Source organism: Columba livia, chromosome 13 (assembly GCF_036013475.1).
Source record: "Columba livia isolate bColLiv1 breed racing homer chromosome 13, bColLiv1.pat.W.v2, whole genome shotgun sequence".
NCBI lineage: Eukaryota > Metazoa > Chordata > Aves > Columbiformes > Columbidae > Columba > Columba livia.
The window spans coordinates 8357619-8381114 of NC_088614.1; the positions used below are offsets into that span (position 1 = coordinate 8357619).

General features: G+C 45.1%; 1 protein-coding gene across 1 annotated transcript; it reads left to right on the plus strand.

Moving 5' to 3' along the window:
* Window positions 1-20881, plus strand: COTL1 (coactosin like F-actin binding protein 1). The gene is made up of 4 exons (XM_005504741.3): window positions 1-226; window positions 487-569; window positions 9862-10019; window positions 19513-20881. Exons 1-4 carry the CDS (start codon window positions 150-152, stop codon window positions 19621-19623), a joined length of 429 nt encoding a protein of 142 aa, XP_005504798.1. The 5' UTR covers window positions 1-149; the 3' UTR covers window positions 19624-20881.
* The last annotated feature ends 2615 nt before the right edge of the window (window positions 20882-23496 follow it).

A 23496-nucleotide genomic window follows, 5' to 3' on the forward strand; every position in this document is an offset into this window, starting at 1 on the left:
GGGCCGGGCCGGGCGGCAGCGCTCGGCACTGCGCGGCGCTGCGCGGTGCAGGGCGGTAGCGGCAGAACCGGCGGCCGCGGCCCCCCCAGCTCCGCGCCGCTCCGCGCTCCCCCCCTCCCCTCCCCTTCCCCGGCGTGCTGGCCGCCCCCATGGCCACCAAAATCGACAAGGAGGCGTGCAGGGAGGCGTACAACCTCGTCAGGGACGATGCCACCGAGGTGAACTGGTAGGTTGGTCCCCGGCATCTCCCGGTGCTCCGTGATTCTCCTTCTCGTTCCCCCCTCCAGAAAGGGTGACTTTTATAGACCTTATTCCCCTTCTCCTCTCCTCCCTCAAAAAACGATGTTATTTTACAGCATGTCCTTCCCCATCTCTTTTCCTTTCCCAAAGGGTGATGTTTAAATGTATTGTTCGCCTTCCCTTTCTCCCATCCCAAAGGGTGACTTTTAAATGTGTCGTTCCCCTTCTCTTTTCCCCTTCCCAAAGGGTGACTTTTAAGTACAACGGCTCTACAATCGTCCCTGGAGACCAAGGGGTAGACTATGAAACCTTTAAAAGGAAATGCACAGGTAAGCGCTGTCTCCATTGCTTTGGCACCTCGTCGTGTTTCTTGCTGCCCGGTGCGAGGGGGGAAAGGGTGGGAGAAAACTCGGGGAACCTGGAACTGGTGCTGCTGCTTCCCCTGCCTGCCCCGTCCTGCACAATCGCGTTTTCAGCCGCCAAGTCCATAGTCCAGCCGGTCCTTTGTCTCATCCTTAGACTTAAGGTCCTTTGGGCCTTTTTTTCCCCCCTCATTGCACAATTTTTCATTGCTTCTCGGGTATAAACAGGCTAAAACGCTTGATTTGCAACTGTCTTCTTGTTTAGCATGGCTGAATAGCATAAAAGACTCAGTTTTTTGTGGCCAAAAAGATGCAGTCATACAGATCACTTTACAATTGAGTTCTTCTGTAAATTGTATTTATAGTGCCAAAGTAACGGCAGATTTTCTAAGAATATGAAACCTGAGAAGGGTGGTTATGCCGAAGACTGGCTGGAACAATACAGCACTGAAAACAATCGTATATGTGGCGTTGCACAACCACAACAGTTGCGGCTCTGGTTTAAACGTGGCAGTTGATTGTTTAACTGTTGTTTGCAGAATATTAACAGGAGGAACAAAGCTTGGGGTAAATGAAAATAAATTGAGGAATATTTAACTTCACCTGATCTTAACTTTTGATGTGTTTTACAAAAGGGGTCTTTGATATTTCTCAAAATAACTTCGAGGGGGGAATCATTTAGCTTTTCCCCCAGTCTATGCTGCTCTTTAACAATGGCACCAAGCGACGTGAGATATGAAGGACTTGTAATGCTGGACTATAACCTTCCTCACTCATCTAGTTCCCCCACAGCCAAGCGCTACAGTTAACCTGTGTTTTCAGAATTATGTGTCTGTGCAGTGAAGGAATTGCACATTGAACAATCTCTCCCTTCTTAAGGTGGGGCGAGTCCTGGAGGTGTTGTACCCACAGCTACCGAAACGCCAGTACTGGGCCAAATCGGTCTGTCAAGTCCTAGGGCTTGGTTGTATTTTACCGAGTTGTAGGGAAGGACTTCCAGTGATTTACGTAAGGATGGGACTGGACTGATAATTATCAGTCAATGAATATCATAGGAGAAAAATACATTTCAGTCCTTGGAAAGCAGCCATTAAGTCAAGAAGGTTTAGACTTCTCTACTACAACATTTGCAGTGAAGTCTTCCTAGGATTAACACAGCTACTCATTTCCAGCTGTTCTTGAGACCTTTGCAGGGAAAATTCTCAAAACCGAAATGGATCCTTTTGTAGTTGATGTCAGATGAGCTGATATCCCTGTGCCACAAGAATTCCTTCCCACCCAGCTCTTCTTAATGGGCAACGTAGGGAAAAAAGTAGTTCCCTGGCATACGGGGAAACCCAGGGCTCAGCACTTCTGGAGTTCACGCCAGTGGTATCTAAAGGGTCAGGAGTTTTCTTGGGAGGTCAACAGCTTCCCTGTGCTAGTGCCATGTTCTCTGTCTCCTCGTGTGGCCAAGATAACTGAGCATCTCCAGACGTCCGAGGTTTGCAGAGGAACCTTCCCCATTTCTTTCCTCTCCTTGTTTTTAAGGAGTCCTCTTATTTTGTCTGATTTTGAATGCTTTGTCAGGAGTGGCACCCTCTCAAGAACAGTTCCTTATCTTCTGTAGCAAAGGGAACACTTTTATTGAGTGGCTAAGCAGGCAGAGGGGCTTTGGCAAAAAGAGTCATTGTTGGGCTGGGTAGGGTGCGTATGACAACTCATGGGGGCCCATACTGCACTTTGGAATATGGCCAGTTTTGTTTTCTTGCCACTGTTTGCGTGTGCCCAGCCCTTATTTATAAACAGGGTATTAAACAGACAGAGTTGAAGCAAACCTTGTTTTATACCAGCAAAGTGCCAAGTTGGCCCCAATACTGAAACATTTTTACAGCAAAAAGGAAATTTTGCGTGATTTAGGCATAAGCGTGGTAAGGGAAGAGTTAAATAAAGGGCATCTGGGGGGTAGACTGTGGCCTATTGTTAGCCTTTAATGTGGAGTTAAATCCCTTGTAGCTACTCAGCCGGCTCCCTTTCCCTCTCCCATCTCTCCCTCCTTGTTCCCACCACCCCATGGGCTGCTCCTTGGCAGACCAGAGGCAAGAGGTTCTCCTCAAACCCACCTTGGGAGCACAGTTGCTGGAGCCTTAAAGAACTAGACAAATTCAGCTACACAGTGCTCGGCCGAGTGCTGGAAAGGATCTTCCTCCACCCAAATTATGGTGCAGAAGCTGGGGAAGCAAGAGCTGCAGGTTGCGGTGCCTCCATCTGTGCAGCGACCCTTCGCCTGGCCCATTAGACTTAGTCAGAAAATGATGCTCATGCCAGCAGTGAAGTTAGAGCTTTCCTCCCCATCTGGAAGAAAGGTGCCAAATGTTACTATGAAGCAGAGCTGGTTGGAATATTTCTGCTGAAAGCCAGCAAAAAAGGGTAGGAAGGGATGGAGGAATGGGAAGAACTGCTAAATATTAATCCTTCCTATTGCTACATCTCTGGGTCACGCTCCATCTTATTCTACATTTTGCTGGAGGGGAGAAGAGCTACTATCAATGCAAACAGCTTTGGAAAATGTGATGAAAAGATTAAAAAAAAAACAGCATCAGAATAAACTTCCTTCCTTGTTTCTAATTCCTGTTTTATGAAAAACGCTGCCCTGAAAGCCACAAAGTGCTGCAGCTGCCTCTGGTAGGAGCTGAGCGTAATTTGGTGCTTGAAGGTAAGAATGGGAGCTGGAACTGAAAACCTCAGCGTGCAAAGTGTCCCCAAGCCCCTCTGTCACAGCTCACTCTGTTCTGCTTCCTCCACCATCTATTTCAGTGCCGCTCTGAGCGGCAAACATCTGTGTCCCCCGCTTTCTTTAATAACCATTCTTCTAAAAGCACCTTCGGCGTGCAGTACATACTGCTTCACCCCAGGGCATTCAATTACAGAGCAGGCAGTGTCAGTGTGTGCTAATTTATGTGGCTCTCAGACCAAGAAGGTATTTTGTACCAATCTGGAGACATTTGCCTGTGGTGGATATCCTGCCTTGTGCAAGGACCAAGGTTAGGAAAGGCTGAAGGGGGGTTGCTGGCAGCAGGGTTGTATTTTTGCTTTTCCTTCCCCCCATAAATAACCCTTTTCATGCAGCCCATGGCCCAACGCATTACTGATCCCGCAAACCTCCTTGGGGAATGAGGACAATGGTTGAGGACAATGGGAAAAGTGAGAAACTAAAATTGCTTCTTTTAATGGAAGTAGCAGTTTAAAAAGACCATGTAAGAAACCGGCTTGCTGCAAACCTCCCCCATAAGGCTCTGTGGGCTGGTGAAAGGATGGGGACAGATGGAGATGCTGAGCTCCTGGGGCAGGGAGCTCCATGCCCTGGGCTAGGATCTGCTGCTGCAGCCCCTCTGACTCGGGCGGGTTTCATTATTCTCATTGCTCTGCTCTCAGATATACATTGCACATCAGACCTACATGTCGTATCTCGGGGTGGAGGATTTTTCTTCCTAAAGCTCTGTACTAAGCTTTGTGGACTAGCAGAAAAGTTGAAGGAACTGTATAATCAGTCACCCTTTCCCCTTCCCACTGCTTGGGGACAGCAATTGCCACCGTTGAAGGAAGAAAACATGGTAAAAAAAGCTCATTCGGTGGCCTTTTGTTCAGGGTCCCAGGATTATGCTGCTAACACAGCCTGAACCCTGGACTTTGTGTGTCAGTCGCTGTCAAGGTCTGTGTTGGGCCACAGGACAACTCAGACACTTTGGCTGGGGTACCAGGCACTGCTTGGGTCTCAGGCAGGAGTCTTCTCTGTCCTCCAAAGACCAGCCCCAGATGTGTGAACGGCTCCGCCAGCTGATCCCAAAGTCAAGTCAAGGAGGTTGGTTTAAACCACTGGCACAATAAAGTCCTTATATGATCAGGAGGGGGCCGCTGGTGGCACTTTCTCTTGCAGTCCTGCTAACGACCCAAGTTTGTGACTATATTGGCCTTTGTCTGACCCAAAGAGTCTGGAGACCAAAGCTGAGGACATAATTGTGTCGGAGTCGTTAAACAGTGTAGACACCCTGTGTCTTCTGGTGAAGGACTGTTTTGGTTGGGCTTAACAGCACAGATTACCTCTGCATTAAACAAGGACTTAATTCAAGGCTTTTGATCCATTTTACTTCACAGTTACAGCTCTTTCCTCTGCAGCTGGCATGGATCCAGGTGTAGCATTAATTTGGTGTTTGGTAGTACGTGCCATCAGTACACTTTAAAAAAAAAACAGCTTAGCTGGTGGATTTGAAGCCAGAAACACAGATAAAGAGTTGAAGGTTATTGTACGGAAGGATGTGAAGGCTCTTGAGTTTTTTTGTCGTTGCTTTTCATTTCAAAGGCTCATAAGTGGGCTGGTGATGCTGCTGCTGAGGAGAGCAGAATGACATACAACTGAGATACCCAACTAAGGGTTTTGTCCAAAACATCCATTTAAACTTTAGTGTGTGTCAGTAATACCCAACTACACCAGACAACTTGCCTCAGTTTCTGTATTACAAAGCAGCAGAGCATTGCATTGTCTGTCTGTGGTTTACTTCATTTTTTTTTAAAGTGTGTATTCTGCCATTTAGTAATGAAGAGGCTGGAAGACTGTGTTTTCCCCCTCATGCCACATGTGAACAGTTGTTTTTCAATGCATCCCTGACAAAAGAAATAATGAGCCTTTTATTTGAAAAGCCCCAGTCCAGATAAATAATTGCAATGACAGCATGAAATGGGATAGTTATTCATGTGTCTGAAAGGATCAAACCAAAACCACACTGTGCATTCAGCACGAGGAAGAACTGAAAATCTTTGGTCGGAAATAAACACCCTATAAAACAATTTCTGGTTGGCATAAAATATTAGGAAGAAAATTAAAAAAGGAAGCTCTTTTGGGCTTATGACGAGTGTCCTATAAGCCTGGCCTGCATATAAAATTTAGGAGCCGAGAGTTGAGAGATCACCAAGATTACATTGGCACCTTAGGTTGTAGGAAAGATTTGTAAAAATACACGAGGACATATAATGAGATAGGTGCTTATCTGCATTTGGCTACATCTTAAGTTGCTAAAATGGGCTTTGTAAGTCAATCTCCTACTGCTTTTGTTTTTCCTCTTTAATGTTGGTCTTGCCTGCTTTCCCTGAAGATCTATTTAAAGGCAGACCTGGGGCCACGGGTGGTTAGTGGGAGTTTCACATTGTCTTGGCAGCGTTTCCCTGCCCTGTGCCCTCCCTGCTCGCTGTGATCGCTGTGCTCTGGGGGGGAATATGGTCCCCAGGTCAAACATTTTGAATTTCTCTTAGCTGACTTAATGAGCATGTCTGCATGCTCTTTAACATGGTTCAAGAGGGAAAAAACAGCCTAGTAAGAGGTAGAGAAGGTTTCCTGTCTGCACTTCTAGCCATGTGAATACAGGGGTGACTGAAGAGGTGGAAAATGGACAAATTAATAAAAAATGGATTTAATTGAAACAAATCCTTCATGAAACCTGTCATGTGCTAACAGTAATTCATTGTTTGCCAGCACACAATAGCAGATCTTTCCATCAGCTGCCTTGTTATACGTGACCTCGCCTGAGCAGGTATGTGAGCGGTGGCCTCATCTTGGCACGTCCCTGGCTTGGCTGTTCAGAGCCCTAAGCCCAAGAACCATGAAGCTCTTGACTGTGTATTTCTTTCCTGCAGCTATTATCTTTCCCTGATGAGTCAGTCCACTTCAATCTAATGGGGAATTTTTTAGTACAGCTGAACTAAAGGGTTTGAGTGGATGAAAAAGAGGAGAATGCCATGAAGGAAATCTCTGCAGCTTGGCATCGAGCTTTGTTGACAGCCAGGAGCAGCTTAGTCGGTATATTTGGAGAATCTTGCCTACTGATAAGTAAGGGGTTTGGAGAAAAATACTAAGTGATGCTCATTAAGGCATTCATTGTACTTTCCATTGTTTGTATGGCCCTATTGTCCTGCTCTACAACCATAATTAAAGGAGTAGTGATATTAGTAGGAATTAACGTTTTTAATTCCTGCTGTTTGTAGCCTGGGAGAGCTTCTCAAATAAAGCTGCTATTTCTGTTCTACCCAGATCTATTATTTGCTTCTCTCTGCCCTGAAATTCATGGCTTAGTGACTAGGAAGGTGGTTGCATAGAACCGGGCAGGATTTCCTCTCTCAGAGGAAATCTGCTGTCTCACTATGATTTATTAGGCTCTCCCACACACCCAGCAGTTCCTAAAACCACCCTAAGTGGTTTTGTGTGAAAAGGGGGGTGTATGTGGTGGTGGATATTAATGCCTTGAGATTTCTAGGGGACTTGGCACTGACGGCATTGATGACTTCCAGTGCAGTGAGGTGATCTGGTAGGATAGAACCAATTAACCGTGAAAAGAGAAAATCTGGGAGTATAAAAGCACTTGTGCTTTGATCCCGTTATCGCTCTGCACATGCTTCAGACTAATCGTGGAACTCAACCGCTTCTGCTCAGGGATTTTGACCTGCAGTTAGAAATGCCCATACCCAGGCTGAAGTAGCGCTAAAAATCTCCACATCTGTCCCCATTGCCCTTTTAGAAAAAGAGACACATTGATTGCTAAGGGCTCCGATTCACGTTCCCTCTTGGTTTCATGTGCAGCTGCTGAAACGCTCCTCAGCTGCTGCGATTCACAGACTGGCAGGTCAAGTTAAAGCATCACATATTGGTGGTTTATATTAAATATGCTGGGCTGAAAACTGGCAGCTGAAGAGCGTGTTCTGCCTCCTGTGGGGATACAACCCCCATGGGGAGGCAGGAGGAGAAAGCGCCAAGCTCGGCTCTGACCATTCCAGCCCCCACAGATCAACCCACCCCAGGTAAAATCTGCCTGAGACAGTGACTCAGAGCCCCACATCTCACCTCCATTGCTCATTAAACTTATTGAGAATTAACACGATGAGGTAAGAGTTGCTCATAGTCACTATGAGGTGATCTAACAGATAAAAGCCCACGTGGAATTGCTGCATGTGGTGCCACTGATCCAGCTGCTCTCAGACAGAAAGCACTCCAGCTCTGCTGCAGAGGAGCAAATCCTGCTGCTGCCAGCAATCTGTGGGTTCATGTCAAATTGGAGTTCATGCTGACAGATAAATTCCTTCAACTTCCTTTCACCTTGCTGTGAAAAAGCACCGCTTTCTCACATGCATTATGTTTTTGCATTATCTTGTTAATAAAGGGGTATATTCCAAAGCAGCCTTCAGGATCTGTAACAGCCTTTGATAGAAGGGGCAGGGATGAAAAACCTTCATGCTTGGGTGGAAAGTGATGGGCCCATGGGAAGGGCTGGGACATGGTTACAATATAGTAGGGGCCAGGACTCGACGACATTAAAGTGCCTTCCAGCCCTGTGTTCCCATAGGAACGACAGTACAATTCTTAGCAGAGCGTGGCCTCCTTTACTGACCGATTGAGGAAAGCGATTTTTTTTTCATAGAACTGTTAATAGTAACGTTAGGGGATTTACTGTCTCTCTTCACCTTGGGTATTTCCTTGCTGTCGGTTCATTTATGGTTCTAATCAATCTTGGGAAGAGGATTTACTGTCAGAAACTGGAGTCTCTTTGTGTGTTTCTTGTACTTACCAGTAACAGGGTATCTGAGAGAGAAGTTTGGTTTGCCTGAACTGTCGGTACACGACTCTTACTGTCCTTCCAAAGATCCATCTGGATTTTTCCTTTGAATAAGATCTCTCTTTGTTTTGATTTTGAAATCTTCAGGGGAGTTTGTTTTAAACACTTTACTGGCTCACACACACCCCTACATGTATTTTCCAGTTTTCCCCAGTAGTCTTCTATCAGTGGCAAAAAAAAAGTACATAGAGAACGAAATACGGGGAGCATAGGTGGCCTTTTTTTGGACTTCAAAAGTCTTATATTTTATCAAGGGGAAGTTGTCTTTACTCACATCTTGGCAAAACAAAGTATTGAAGATGCTCTGAGATCTGTCAGCTTTCAGAGAATATCCTGCCTTTTTTTCACGGATTTCTAGCAGCTTATTTTCTGGGGATGAACAATTTCGAGCTGTTCTCCCCTGCCTCTAGAGCTCCTGGGGCTGTCCTGGCCGTTCCTGGAACAAGCTGTAATGGATCCAAGGATGTGGATGCTGGCAAACGTTATGACACCTGGAGTCTGCACTTTCACCTGGCAATAGTCAAGACAGCAAATAACTATAAAGCATGTTGAACTGGTCACAACAAGTGTAGCCAGGATTAACATGATTCTGTTCAAACAGCAAGTCTGTTCTCCTATTTTGAGTCATCTAATTTCATTTACAAGGTCTTGAGTGAGCTCGAACAGATGCAGTAGCTATGATTAGGTATATTCCACGATTGCACAACTGTCCATCTGCTCTGCTTTTCTGCATGATCCTGGTGGAAGGTTCCAGCATCATGTGTGCCACCCAGGCTGGGGACAGGAGTAGATCGTGTCACACGCTGTCTAAGTGCCTGTGATCGTGACGGTGTCCCAACTACCTCTGTTGATGAGTCACCCTGCAAAGGATTCTTCACGACAAGGAGTTTACAAGGTTTTCACACATATGACCAGACTAAATAACTCTAGTCTGGCGTAATATAGCAGAAACCAGCTGTGAAACAAAGATGGTAACAGTTCTAAAATCCAAAGCCTTTCTCTGCAAGGCTTCAGAAGGAGTAGAAAAACACATCTGGGGAAGTAATTGCAATTTTTTCTTTTGCTTCTTCTTCTGTCCTACTTATAAACTCGTAGTACAACTGAGCCAGAAATGTTGCTGCAGAGAAGCAGAGGAAAGGATCAGATTTGCACAATGGCCAGTTTCTGGTATATGTTATAATATGTGACCCTAATCCTGCTATCCTGTAAGAAAGAGATGCTGAGAAATCACTTTATTCCCTTCTTGAGCAGTGACCTGCAAATGAATATCTGGCTGAACGTGTACCTGGGGTTAGCCCTGTGCTCTTGAGGTGCCTGTTGATTGTCTTTTAGCCATTTCCAAAGTCACTAATGTGGGGTGGCCAGCACAGCCAGTTTCCCCCAGTAACTCAGAGCACCCCAGAAAGAGGTAGACCTGACCCTGGCAAAGCGCACCCTGCAAGCAAAGGGTGTACGAGCAGGGCCCCGTAATTGCCCTTTTAATCCTGAGTGATAGTATTGTAGCACAGGATCAGTGCCTTGGCTTAGTCTTTAAATTGAGAGCAATAGTCTCACCTGGAAAACAGCAAGACAGGGATGTTTCTAGTTTTAATAATTTTGTTCTTTTTGCTTTGTCTCTCCAGACGATGTTCGATTGTTTGGCTTTGTCCGATTCACCACCGGTGATGCCATGAGCAAGCGAGTCAAGTTTGCCCTCATCACTTGGATCGGAGAGGATGTCAGTGGCCTGCAGAGAGCCAAAACTGGGACCGACAAGACTCTGGTCAAAGAAGTAGTACAGGTAACCTCCTCCTTCTGCTCCTAACAACCAGTTCTCATCGCTTTTCACTTTATAGACACCAGCAGGAGGGGACGGATGGGGAAGAACTGGATCATACTTCAACTTAGTAGTTAATCCCTTAAAAAGAAGATGGTTTCCTATTGCCTGTCTTCTTGCTAGGAAGACTTAACATCTGCTCTTTCAGCGCTCAGGCATAAAGAACCACCTTTGAGCTTAAGGCTATATTAACTATTTCATGAGGAGGGGACATATGCACTCCCCTCCTTGTCACCATTAAGACGTTTCCCATCTCCTTCCTTGATATGGAAATAACATAATATTGAATGGTAGAGAACAAGGCAGTATTAAGTTAAGCAGGTAAAATCAAACAGAAAAATCCACACCCTTGTTTAAACTTCTCTTGCGGCTTTTTGTCTCTGCACAGTGAATTCGTGGATCTAATCAACTAAAGTCTGAAGTCCCTATCAGTACCAATTAACCAACAGTTCTTAATAGCTAACTAGATTTGAACGGTCTTCTGTTTGGCTTTGGGCGTATCAGGGAAAAAGGGAAATGCGCTTGGTACACACCTTGGAAGGGCTTCACTTGAATTTGTCTGCCCAGCTGAGCTTATCAGTTAACTCTGTCGAGTCCCTGGGTACTCAGAGCCCGACTCGCTCTGTTGGGCTCCAGGCTCAGCCCAAGTGAGTGAAAACAGCAGAAACCATGAGAGAAACGAATTGTGGAAGGCTGTGAAAAACTGCTGCCGAGAAGCTGACTCTTAATGGGGAAGACGCTCACGTTTAGCATGTTTCCTCTGAAGTATTTCAAGCAAGATCAGCTCTTTCAGCTAAACCTAAGGCCAGCTCTTCATCGCCTGAGAAATGGTCTCTCTTGTGCCCTCAGAGAACACACTGACCATTGAAATAATCTCCCTTAATCATTGTATTCTTGCCTGTGCAAGGAAAACTCCCAATTGGACCATGTGAAGGATGAGAATGAGGTCCCCCTCAATTCACTGGTAGGTTGTATGATGCAGAAGATTATATTTAGATATGAAGCACAGAGAATATAATAGATTAATATCCTTCCAGAAGATAAGCACTGGTGCTGAATGTTTCAAAATGACAGCTACACAGAGGGGCCCGTTCTGAAAAGAAAATTCCATAAGGACATCTGAGAGAGAGGAAAGCAAATCTCTGCTCATGTGGAGCACCCGAAACTATAATTGTAGCTGAAGATGAAATTATAGAGTACTAATGAATGACTCATACAAGAGTCACTAAGCCCAAGATTTTTTTAAAATAATATGTGTAGACAATTTATTCCTGTTGAATTGAATAGCATTCCTGAATGCTCTTCTGAGATCTGTCCCTCAGGTCTGTTACATATAATTTGCAATTTCACTTGTTTCATCTTTGATTAGTAGTCTGTATGTGTTAATAATCTGGTGGAACATTAACCATTCTTGGCTATTACTTAGAAGCTTTCATATTCCAATTAATTTGTACTAAAATATGAAAACAATACAACTTGTGCTTAATACAGTTCTATTGAGCAACCATGTCTATAACCCACTCCAAAGCATTTCTGAATGTAATGTCAATGTGGTGATCTCCTTTTCATAAGAAATTATCTTGACAACTATTTTAAATAGTTGTAGATATGCAACTGAATCCCTCCGAGTGGAGTAGGATAAAAGCAGAACTATTTTCTTGTTTTTATGCATGTAACCTTGCAGATAATCTGTCAAAACAAAGAGGACAAGAAAGTCCAACTGAAATTTAGTGGATGGAATTTATCCCAGAGCTATTTTGCTCTTGCTAATTCTCTTGACCTTCAAATACATTCTCAGTCACCCCACTGCTTCTGATTTTTACAGGGATTATTTGAGACATTAGTTCTACATAGAAAAATACAGTTGGTTGGTTGCTGTAATGATAAACTACAAATCTGACTCAGAGTTTGTTCATCATTTGGCATGAGGAGTACTCTAGAGTGGGATTTTTTTCTTTATAAACGAGAATCAGGGCTATTGATGCAGTTTGGCTCTGCAGTTTTAGTTGCGTGCATGGCCCACAGGCACAACTTACTCTGCGCGACGTGGATCTCCTTCCAAGGAAGCGTGGCACAAAGAGGCTTTCTGTACAGCAGATAGCAGCTTTGATTTTGTGATCTATAGAATAGATTGGTTGGGACTCCAGAACAACAGCTCTTCAGTTTGAGAAGCCCTCAGTAAAACTCAAAGGGCGCTTGCTATCTTGTCATATTTGCAAAAGCCAACTGTGGTTCTTTATTGAAGACCAAAGCTCCAGTGTGAGGGGAGACTCGCTTTATATTCTCTGCTATGTTGGAGATGCATTGACGAGCTACAGTTCAGCTCTGCTCAAGGCTGAACAAATGCCAATAAACACTGTTCTTCCACTGAGACACTCAAAGTGAAAGACAGCCAGCTTGAATACCTCCTAGCAAGCAAAACCCACCATGTTGCATCTGTAGAATAAAGAGTGTTCACACATGGTGATTATTAACAGTCTCCTAGAAGCACCTGTCATAAGGAAAATGTATGGTATATTAGCTACTGAGGAGTAGATTTTGGGCTTGTGAACAATGGGATGGAATATTACAAAGCAAGGAGAGGGACTGCATTACCCTCACTTTTGTATTCCTCCCTTGGAAGGGGGAGCAGGTGCTGGGAAATCTATAGGGAGGTGGTTTGGGAAGCAACACTCAGAGTTAGTGGGGGATGTTGCCAGGAAATCTCTCAGGAAGAAAGGACAATTGATTTTTAGCTCTACTAACTGTAAAATTACAGAGATGGATCTCATCGGGTGCAAATGGCCATAGTTCTCCTAAACTGTACTAGCTGAGAATCAGGTCTAGCTTATTTGGGACTATCCTTATTACCTCTTTAATGTTGTTGGAAAACAGGCTTTGTATTTATTGTATTTATTTTGGGTTGTAGAAGAATGCATTTTTGCATTTAAGGAACACTCAGTAGCTTTTTTTTCACCCCCATTCATTTTCTATCCTTTCCTCTTCACCTCAGCTGGCGGTCAAGCCTGTGACCCAAGTAGTTCAGCAGAGAGCAGGGTAGAAGTAAGGCCAGGATGGGGAATAAGTATTGAGGTACTAATGTGTGGAGGCTTTTCTGTGTAAATGGAGGCATAGAGTAAGGGGATGCAACATTGCATCTTTTCTCCACTGTCTAGGCCAAGGGCAGCCCTTGGGGAGAGGGGGAGTAGAACCCAACACCCCACGCTTTGCAGACAGTTGCTTAAGATATTTGGGAGGTCATTTCTGTTGTACAATCTAAACCTAGATCTAGAATGATCTAAACGGCTGGGGAACCTGATGAAACAGTAAGCCAGAATGACTCAAACTACAAGGCTGCACCTATTTTGTCATCAGCAGTAGCGTGCCTTGTCTTGTGCACAGGGGTGAGCCGTAGATGCTCAGGGAGCCACACGTGCAGCAAACACTGCAGCATTTGTCCCCTCTGCACAACTGCAGTTCCATCGCTGTAGATACCCCGTTTCCCTGAAAATAAGACCTACCCCCAAAAAAAGCCCTAGCGTGATTTGTCAGGATTTTTGAGGATGCTTGAAATATATGCCCTACTCCAAAAAATAAGCCCTAGTTATAGTTCATTTAAAAAGTCAATTTAAATAGCATGCAGGCAGGGAAACATGTAAAAAAGTAAGCATCTTTTTGAGCAAAAATTAACATAAGACCCTGTCTTATTTGGGGGGAAAGAAGTTACCAGGTGAATGGAAAGGCTTTAGGCATATTTTCTACTTGGCTGCAAAGGAGATCATCCAAATCTGGTCTTAAAATTCGTGGTTTATGCCCTTGGCAGCAAGGATAGTTCTGCCTTTTACCTCCTTTCTATGCACAAGTTGTGGTTCATTCAGCATTAGTACAAATCCATGCAGGAGACTCTCTCTGTTCAGAGGGCTGTTTTTTTTTGATGTCCTTTATTCCACAGGCCTAGGGGAAACAGGTCAGTCAGCTAAAGCCCAGAAATGGAGCCTATTGTAAGCTGCTGTAAGGAACGGCTGCCAGTATGAGGTTCAGTTCAGCCATAAAAATTCCGGCAAGTTGAGACCTGGCAAGTCCAGGAGTGTCAGGCCTTCCAGTGAACAACCCCGACTACTCTTTGGAGAGGCAGAGGGATGATGGTGCTTTTCTTCCAGCAAGGACAAGCCCAGGCACAAGGGGTTTGGAGCTGGGAGTGGCAACCAGCGTAAAAAGGGGTCCGGTTTTGATGTAAATGCTGAAGAACTGAAAACAGGACTTGGTTTCACTCCGAGCGTTGCTTCCTTTCTGTGAACTTGTTGCCCTTCACGGCTGCATTTCCTACCAGGAGATTTTAACCCTTCATTGGGCAGCGTGAAGGTCTTTTTCTTGACGGACTGAATTCCGCTGCAGCGGCTGTCTCAGCAAATGGACCGCCAGACCTTTGCCAGTTTGTCATATTTTCCACAAATTTTGGCTCTTCTCTATTTTCCTCAGCACTCCTGCCCCCACAAAGTCATGTGCTCTATTATTTGCCTAAATCATATTCAGGGTGAAACAACTCTGTTTCTGTGAGCAAATATTCGTGGCATTTTATTCATTATTATTTTTGGTGAGGAATTTGCCCGACTTTAGTGATGTCAACAAGTTTATGGAGTTTCTGCTTTGGAGCTCGTGGTTGGATCTTTTTTGTTCGCCTTTCTCTTTTCCGCTGGATTCCTCACTGCACTGAAGCTGCTCTCTCAGGAGGGAGGACCCACTGATGGGGTTACGGTCCCTGGTTTCAGGACAGATACAACACTTATAACACCATGTATGTACATTAGCTTCTCATGTTAGTACAGTGGCCTAAACAAAAGATGGCTTAATAACTTTGTTAGAGGCAGTTAGAAAATCAAACTCATACGGTAACAGCTGCATCGTGGCTTTGAGACAGGCTTTCTCAGGAGCGTGGGTGACGTACTGCTGGGAAGGCAAACAGAATTGTGCTTTTTGACTGTTTTTCCTATTCTGGTTTACTGTAATGACCATACCAAATGGATATGGATGTACAAGAACTCCTAGTCTAGAGAAAGCTGTAACTTTGTTAAGTAACTGCACCCCACATCTGCCACCCAGCCCTGTGACTTCTCCAGTGGGATGCAGCACAGATAGGAAGAATTTGCAGATCAGCTGAAATGCAGTTCCCATCGCTGGGAGATGCGTTTGCCAGAGTTTTGGGCTGGCTTCTCCCAGCGGCTGGAACTGGTCTGTGTAAAAATTGGCAAGGAGTACATTTGCAGAGAGGGGTTTTGCTGATGGCTCAGACTCCGCCGGCTGATCACAGGACCAGGTTTGCTGCAGCCACAGAACATGTCCTTTCTTCCCCATGATCCCGGGTCTGGGGCTCGTACAATGCTGCAAAACTAACATGGGAAATGTCATCTCCTCTGTACTGTGTCTGTGCTGAAAATGAGATGAGCATGGATGGGAGTGATGACATTAGGCACAGTGGAAATTAGGATTCTGAACAACAATGGAGGCTGCTGCAGGTCCCCATGTAAATAAAAACAGCAAGAAGCTGCTCAACTACCTGGCACTGTTCCTACCTGCTAACAACCCAGGTGTCTGTAGACGATACAAGGATTTTCCTTCTGGCTTCAGGCCTACCCATGCTGAGATTTATATCGGCCTCTGCAGACCTTTTTGGTACAGTACCTGCACCAGACAGATTTTCCTTTGGCCAGCCTAGTGGAATTTTATGGCCCCATATGCTAAACATTCAGGGCCTGAGAAAATCTATTCCGCCTTTTTTTTTTCTCCCCCATAAAGTTGTCTAGAATTGAAACACTGCACTGAGCTTGCTGGACAAATTTCATGCTTCCCCAGGTGAGATGCAGGCTCACTTTTTGCAACCTGACCTGCATGGCTGGAGCCCTTTCCCTCTGTAGTTTCACATGGAGGTTGACACAGTGGAACCGGATTGCAAAATTGTGACTCTCTGCCACTCCGGCACAAAGTGAAACATGTGCTAGACAGGTGCATTGAAGAGCCACGAGTAAACCTGACTTCTTACATGTTCAGTGATTTGAGAGACAAAGCAAAGAGACTGTGGTCACTTGCATCCTGAGAATGATAAAGATAAAAGGCATCATTGTTTTTGTAATCTGTAGGCTGCTGGTGACTCTGGGGTGAATACAAAGGCTGGAATTCACTTGCAGGGCTTGCTGCGGTTGTAAAAAGCTTGGGGACAGGGGAAGGAGAAAAGAAAGGGAAGCAGAGGATGTAAAATGTAGATGCATGTCAGCAAAGAGAGGGGCCAGGCATCAGAGCTATGCACTGTGCCTTAGGCAGCTGTAACTTCTGTGATTCTCTTGAAAGGCATTAGACATGGGTATGTGTGAGAAGAAAAAGCAGGGACTGTCCCCACCCTAATCTTTTAAGGATAGAAAGAAGATCTGGTGGCAGAGCAGAAATCTGGCTGTTGGCATTGCTGTTAGCTGCTTGAAGCTAGGATTTTTCCTGGTGCTTTGCAGGAGCCGGTTCACTATGATCAGTTATTTATAATTGGAGATGACAGTCAAGCCAAGTAAGGATGATTGCTTGGTCTAGCTAACATCAGACCAAATTAAATCAGTTTGGAGCAGTTTTACGTTCTGGCAGTTTCAGCGGGGACAAAAAAAGAGTGAACTCTGGATAAAATAGCCTTTGGCTGAAAAGTGCTGCTGTTGATCATGGGTGCCCAATCTCCTGATCTGAGAGCCAGAGTCCCTTCTGTTTCCCTGCCCTGATGACACAGGAAGCAGTTTCCACTGTCTCTAAAATACGTATATGCCTCCCTGATTTGCATCCTGAACAAAAAACCCCAAAGAGCTCGAACAGTGAATTTTGAGTGATGAGGGAGGATATAGCTGAAAAAGGGTCAAGCGGGATATTGAAATCAGGAGTTCCAGGCAGCAAACTCACCCGAAGCCTCTTCTCCCCTTGGGGCCAGGCTTGATGAGACATCGTGGTAGGTGCAAAGAACCAGAGCCCTGACAGCACCTGCCAGCAGAAAGGAATAAAGCAAAGAGTTATTATTAGCAGTGACCCAGATTGCACTCTGAGGGTACAAATCTGGCACAAGAGGTGGCCCCGGTCAGCTAAGAGGATATTTAAGAGTGGCTGGGAATACAACCCATCTGGCCACTGCTGGGGGGAGATTGTTCCAACCTTGCAAGGTGTCTTGGTAGCATTGACATGAAATAGGGGCTGGTGCCCACAGATCATAACCCAGGAATCATCTGGATAACTATCTAGTTGAGAAGACATTTGAGAAATTGTAATAACTTTGCAGAACATATTATTTAGTTCCCCTCTGTTCTTGCGTGAGTGCATTTGCAGTTTTAATTTCAGAATCGGCTGGATTCTGCACAGCAGGTGTCGAAGGTAACACTCCTCACATTTATAGAACACACACATTTTTCATGGAATTCCTCTCAGAAATTATTTTATGGGCCTGCCTCAGTTCTCACTAAAGTCAGGGCAAAGACTAACTCTAAAGTCACATAGTCCTGCTTCCTGAGTTGAGGAAAAACTATTAAACCTGTTAGCACACAGAAAATAGATTGAAAAGGCTCAGCTCACAAATCATGTAGGTAGCACACCTCAGTGAGCATCAAATAGTTGAAAACCATTGTTGTCTTAGCTTTGCAGAGATCTCACACAGATCTGGAAGCAGGACACTGGGGAGCATGACCCAATCTGATGGTTTGGGCAGTTCACCTCTTCATTTCCCATCTTTAAAAAAGGAGTTTTTGTTTCTCTAAGTAAACAGTTTCTTTCCCATTTTCCCTGAACTCTCATGGCTGAGCGCCTGTAATGTCTGTCTGTCCTCACACCAGAAAAGCCAACCACTGAAGTGCGGAGCAAAATGCTGCTGTGAAACGGTTGTTATTTCTTAGGACTTTGTCAAATTGCTGCTAAACTAAAGCAGAGCAGACAAGGCTTCTCAAGAGCTGCTATAAGCTTTTTATTTTCTTTTTTTTCTTCCCACCCATAAGCAACTCTTGGGTAGTGAGGATTTCCTACAGTGTGAAACAGGATCAGCCGCAGCCTGGGTGACTGGTGTGGGGGAGGGAGCTGGTTTGCTCTCCCTTCCATTTATTTCTTCCACCGCATGAAAGAGGCGCTGAGGCTCTTTCAAGCTGAATCCTTCTCCACCCCTTCCTTTACCCAACTCTGATCCCAAACCGAGACCCTTGAGATGCTGCCAAATCAAGAGCTCTCCCATGGCTTAGAGTCTGAAACCAGTTAGAACCCCCCACTCCCTGGTTGTGCCGGTGCTGGGAAGATCTGGACAAGATGACGGCTTCTCTCTCACAGCATCACCTCATTCTCCCAGGCAGCTCCATCACTTTTTGAGGTGCTTGCTGCCCAGGGAGCCAGGCATTATAGATTTCCCGAGACATTGCAGCAGGACTGTTGGGATTTCAATGTATTTTTTTGTCCCTGGCCCTGCAGAGTGCAATGGTTTCTCTTGGCTTTTCACATCTAAAACTCTCTGTGGGTTGGGGGGGAAGGGAAAGGCACAGGCAGCGTTTTCAGTTGTGGTTAGGAAGGGGAATGCTAAAGCAATAAGCAAATATGTGTATTTGCTGAAATGTGTGTGCGCACACAGGCGTGCCACCCTTGCTAGGAGGGACAAATCCCTGGCTGTAGTGACACTGCTGTGACAAGTGCCCTGAAGGCACCGCGGGATCCCATCCACAGCGATCTGTTAAGAGCAAGGTTTTCTCTGCTCACAGCCTCACACATGCTGCCAAGTGCCTGCCCAGCTCCCATGAGTTGCAAAGAGCATTGGAGCAGCCAGACCGCTGCCCTATGGTACACAAGTGTGTTAATAAAGCGTGTTCTCAAAGGTCACTTCGGATCATTAGACCACAGAGCACACTCAAGCCTATTAACAACACCAGCAGCCTGTCTTGTATGCTATCTTTGTTTTGGCCTTGATGAGATAGTTGAGAGAAGGTTGTAGATGTATTTGTTCCTTATACCATCTGCGTGTTGTTCAGTCTTGAATCGAAGCATCCTCCCATCAGCTGCAGCATGGGGCTGATTATCTTGTTTTGGGAAAAGGCCTCCTGAACAGGACCAGGGCACAGACAGGATTAGAAGATCATTCTGATGGTCTGTGGCAGTTAGGTGGTCAGCAATTTTGGGCTTTTTAGTTTTCATCATTAGGAAACTTGGCCTAACCTAGCCCAGGCATTTATCGCTAGAAAGAGTTATTGTATAGGGCAAGATTGGGTCTTGCAGCTGGTAACGGTAGAAGAAGAAACATAAACATAAAATTGCTCCAGGTTAAGTCCCAAATTTTGCCATCACTAGTTTTGTGTCTCATCCACAGCTTTCTACTTATCAACAGCAAATAAGGGTATACAGCTCATACAGCCATGGAGGCTGGATAACACTTCTTTATTCAGCTACTTGGACAAGTATCCCCTTTTTTAACAGGCTTTTTCTTTATCTCTTGCAGAACTTTGCCAAAGAATTTGTGATTAGTGACCACAAAGAGCTGGATGAGGATTACATCAAGAACGAGCTGAAGAAAGCAGGGGGGGCTAATTACGATGCACAGACTGAGTAAACGCACAAACCTCCTGGCACCATCACCTGGATCTCAAAGGGAGGGGAAAGGCACAACAAGTAACCCAGCTGAGAGATGAGGCAACTGGAATCCCCAGTGTTCTATGTGTGCACCTAAGAACTCCCTTCCTTTGCACACAGTGGACTTTTATTTTCCATTCCATCTCATAAAACATCCCTCTCTGGGCTTCTTCCCCCCCACTCCCACATTTTTATTACTCATAACTTTATGTTCTCACATCTGTGAAATTTAGTTTTGGCTCCGCTTTGATCCTATTCAGCATTGTGTTTCTAGAGGCTTGCCATTGTGTCTTTCTTCACTTGCCTGCATGTCTGTGTGTTTTAGTTGGGCTTGACCTGGTCTCTGAAGGGAGAAAATTTTGAGGGAGTTCTGAACATTGATTATTTTTTTTTTTTTAATTTGTTCTCAATGATACTCTTGGGAATAATATTTTTTGCTGTTGTAGGCTCAGAGCAACTTGAGTTGATTTCACCTAAACTTTGATTAAATTGTCTAAGCTTAAATGTCCAGCTAAGATGCTATCTAACAGATTAAAAAAGAGAACAAACAAACAAAAAAAATCTCTTCAACTCTTAATAAATGGGAATAAATTTGCCTTAAACATCGCTTGACAGTTGCTACGCTATGTGCTGCATCTCCGCCCCTCCCTATGAAAAATAAGATCCAGCATGATCCAAATGTGGAGGTTTTGATTTTTTTGGAGGTATTATGGCACAGTAAAGTGAGGGTCTTAGAAATGTCTGGACACTTGTTCACAATTTTGTGTACCTTGGTCTCTGGGTTTGTATTTGACTTTCCTAAAGCTGGGGCTCAGGAGGTGAAACTGAAATGCATAGATTTTCTTTTTAAATGATGTCTGCAAGAATAACAGCCGCTGAATCCAGCAGCCTTCTCTGCCCAGGTCCCTCCTGTTTTTTTGGCAGTTAAACATAACATTTTCAGTTATTTGGGGCCTTTGGGCAATGATCCATCCCATAGCTCTGACCGAGGGATGGAGCAGGGCAGCTCTGTCCCAGCTGGGATGAAACATCCAACAGTGGAGGCTCAGAGATAACCTGGGCACAGTTTGTTTGGTACCAGACTGTTTGTTCGAGGGGGCTTCTTTGTATGGCTTTTTTTCTTTTTTCCATCAAAGGTAATTTTCCCCAAAATTATGTGTAGGGGAAACTGTGTTGTACTGGGGGCTTGGGAGTCAGCGTTATAAACCCATTACAGAAATAAATGTTTTTCAAGAACAGTTCTCAGCGACTCTGTTGTTCTTCTACCTTCCCTGCAACAACAAGCCTATATTTAGGAGGTCTCTTAATCCTGTGTGTAAGGCTTTGAGCTCTTGCAATCTTGGGGCTATAAGGGGAATTAACCACTGGCTTAAACGTAAAATGATCTCAGTGCCTGCAGCCCTTGCCTTCTCATCTCCATTCTAAAGGCGGAGGTGACCACGGTGCATCTGACACACTTTGTTCAGCAGCTCTACATCTAAATTTCCAGCACCAAAATGCCAAGTGGGAATTGTAATTAGGTCAAAAAGAATTTAACACCCACGTAAAATAAATGTAGAGAGGTCAGGAACAGATTTAGGAGCAAGAACACCACTTCCAGAGTGAAGTATTGCAGCTTCCTGCACAGGGTTACGTGAGGCATTACAACTGGACTGAACTTCCCCCAAAAGAAAGGAAAAGTTTAATTTTTACAGGACTAACAGTAGGGACAGTCAAAACTAACAGCAAAGAGCTTTGCAGAGAACTTGTGACTCTCTGAGGCTTTGCCTGACCAGTTGAGTGACCACGATAAACTTTTATTTGGCAGCTTGTGGGTTACAGGGACAACAATCTCAGTCTGGCCTTGAAGCCCACAAGAAATCCATCAACACCAGCTGTGGTGTGGGGTTGATGCACTGCTCAAGAAAGAGCCTAGCAGAGGCAAACCAGCTTTCTCAGCCACTCAAAGGCACCTCGGCAAGACAAAGAGGAGGATGGAGGAAGCGAAGGCATCACCCTGACCCCTCTGGTTGCTTTGCTATCCTCAGCATATGCCTCCCACAGAGTATTTTCCTAAAGGCTTTCTAAATATTTTCTAAGTATTTGTCTCTTCCGGGTCACTTCTCCAGGCGTGTCTGTCCCATGCTGTCTTTGACAGCCGCCCCGGGGCTGTCTCAGTGTCCTGCATCCAGGGCTGAGTCACCCCAGATGGGCTGGGAGGGGAGACACGGGGCTTGTCCCTCTCTTGGATTGTCCCCTGACTCCTGCAGTGGTTTGAAACGGGTCTCCAAAGTACTCATAGAAACTCATGGAATCATTTTGGTTGGAAAAGACCCTCAAGATCGAGTCCAACTATTACCCAACCCTGGCACTAACCCATGTCCCTGAGAACCTCATCTCCGCATCTGTTCAACCCCTCCAGGGATGGTGACTCCACCACTGCCCTGGGCAGCCTGTTCTAATGCCCGACAGCCCTTTGGGGAAGAAATTGTTCCCCACATCCAACCTCAACCTCCCCTGGAACAACTTGAGGCCATTTCCTCTCATCCTGTCGCTTGTTCCTTGGGAGCAGAGCCCGACCCCTCCTGGCTCCAAGCTCCTTTCAGGCAGTTCAGAGATCAGGAGGTCTCCCCTCAGCTCCTGTTCTCCAGCTGAACCCCCCAGGTCCCTCAGCCGCTCCCATCACACTTGTGCTCCAGCCCCTCACCAGCTCCGTTCCCTTCTCTCAACTCGCTCCAGCACCTCAAGGACTTCCTTGGCATGAGGGGCCCAAAACTGACCCCAGGGTTTGAGGTGCGGCCTCCGCAGCCTCAAGTACAGGGGGATGATCACTGTCCTAGTCCTGCTGGACACACTAGTGCTGATACAAGACAACCACCCATTTTCCCTTAGTTCAGTTCACAGAACACACAAGATCCCATATTCCCTCTCTGAATCACCTCTGTGATGTACTGGCATGTTGTGGTCCCATTTTGACCATTTTGAATATCAAACTTGCATCCCTAGTACAGCAATTGCATGAGCAACATTAGATACACACAAGAAGAATGAGGAAGAGAAGGAATTACTCATTTGTGACAAGACATCAGGATAAATAGTTACAGGAAAAAAAAAAAAAAAAAACAAACAACAGCCTAATGAATGACACTAATGACAGAGAACTAGTGGTGTTTGGTTTTGTTTCCAGCCTCAATTTCACCTTCTCAGGCAGGATACCTAGCGATACTGCCTTGCCAATGCTCCAAAGAACTTTGTGAGGAAAAACCAGGGTGAGATGTACAAAAGCATCAGCTAGTCTGGCTCTGGCCTCACTGGAGTGCAGATGGGTGAGTTCTGAAAAACCCACCAGGGAGCTCTTGTTTGTAGTCTTGTTCCTCTAACAACACTGCGACAGCCAATTTAATTAAGTTTCTCCTTGTTGAACCCTCAGTCAAATATAAGATTATCTTTGTCACAAAGAATGTCTTGGAAGCATACCCAGCCCCGACCCCAGCCCAAGATGATGAATGTACATCCCAGGTGGCTTCTATGATGTTTGGGGCAAAATATGTTTCAAGAATTCAATATTTCCCTCCCTCTCTACTCATCACTCCTGTAAAAGCAATCTGAATTAGATATTGAGTGACTTTGTTTTTAAAATGTTGATTATACTTCAACATTACCAAATGGTCTTCATTTTCCTCAAGAGAGTGACTTTTTGATATTAAGTCAAACCCTTCTCGTGTTTGTAATAGGAGCAGCTCAGCTACTCACAGGGGCTACATACACCTGGTATAACTCATAATTAGCTCTGCAGGCAGAGAGTATTTACCCCACAGTGTTTGCATGCATTATCCTTCCTTGCTAATAATGAAAAATGCAAGAAACAATTGGC

What these genes read in the sequence shown, in the direction of transcription:
- COTL1 (XM_005504741.3), top strand. Translation starts at nt 150, where the DNA reads ATGGCCACCAAAATCGACAAGGAGGCGTGCAGGGAGGCGTACAACCTC. An exon ending in GATGCCACCGAGGTGAACTG is followed by an intron (nt 227 to 486) that starts GTAGGTTGGTCC and finishes CCCTTCCCAAAG; the next exon opens with GGTGACTTTTAAGTACAACG. An exon ending in TGGTCAAAGAAGTAGTACAG is followed by an intron (nt 10,020 to 19,512) that starts GTAACCTCCTCC and finishes TATCTCTTGCAG; the next exon opens with AACTTTGCCAAAGAATTTGT.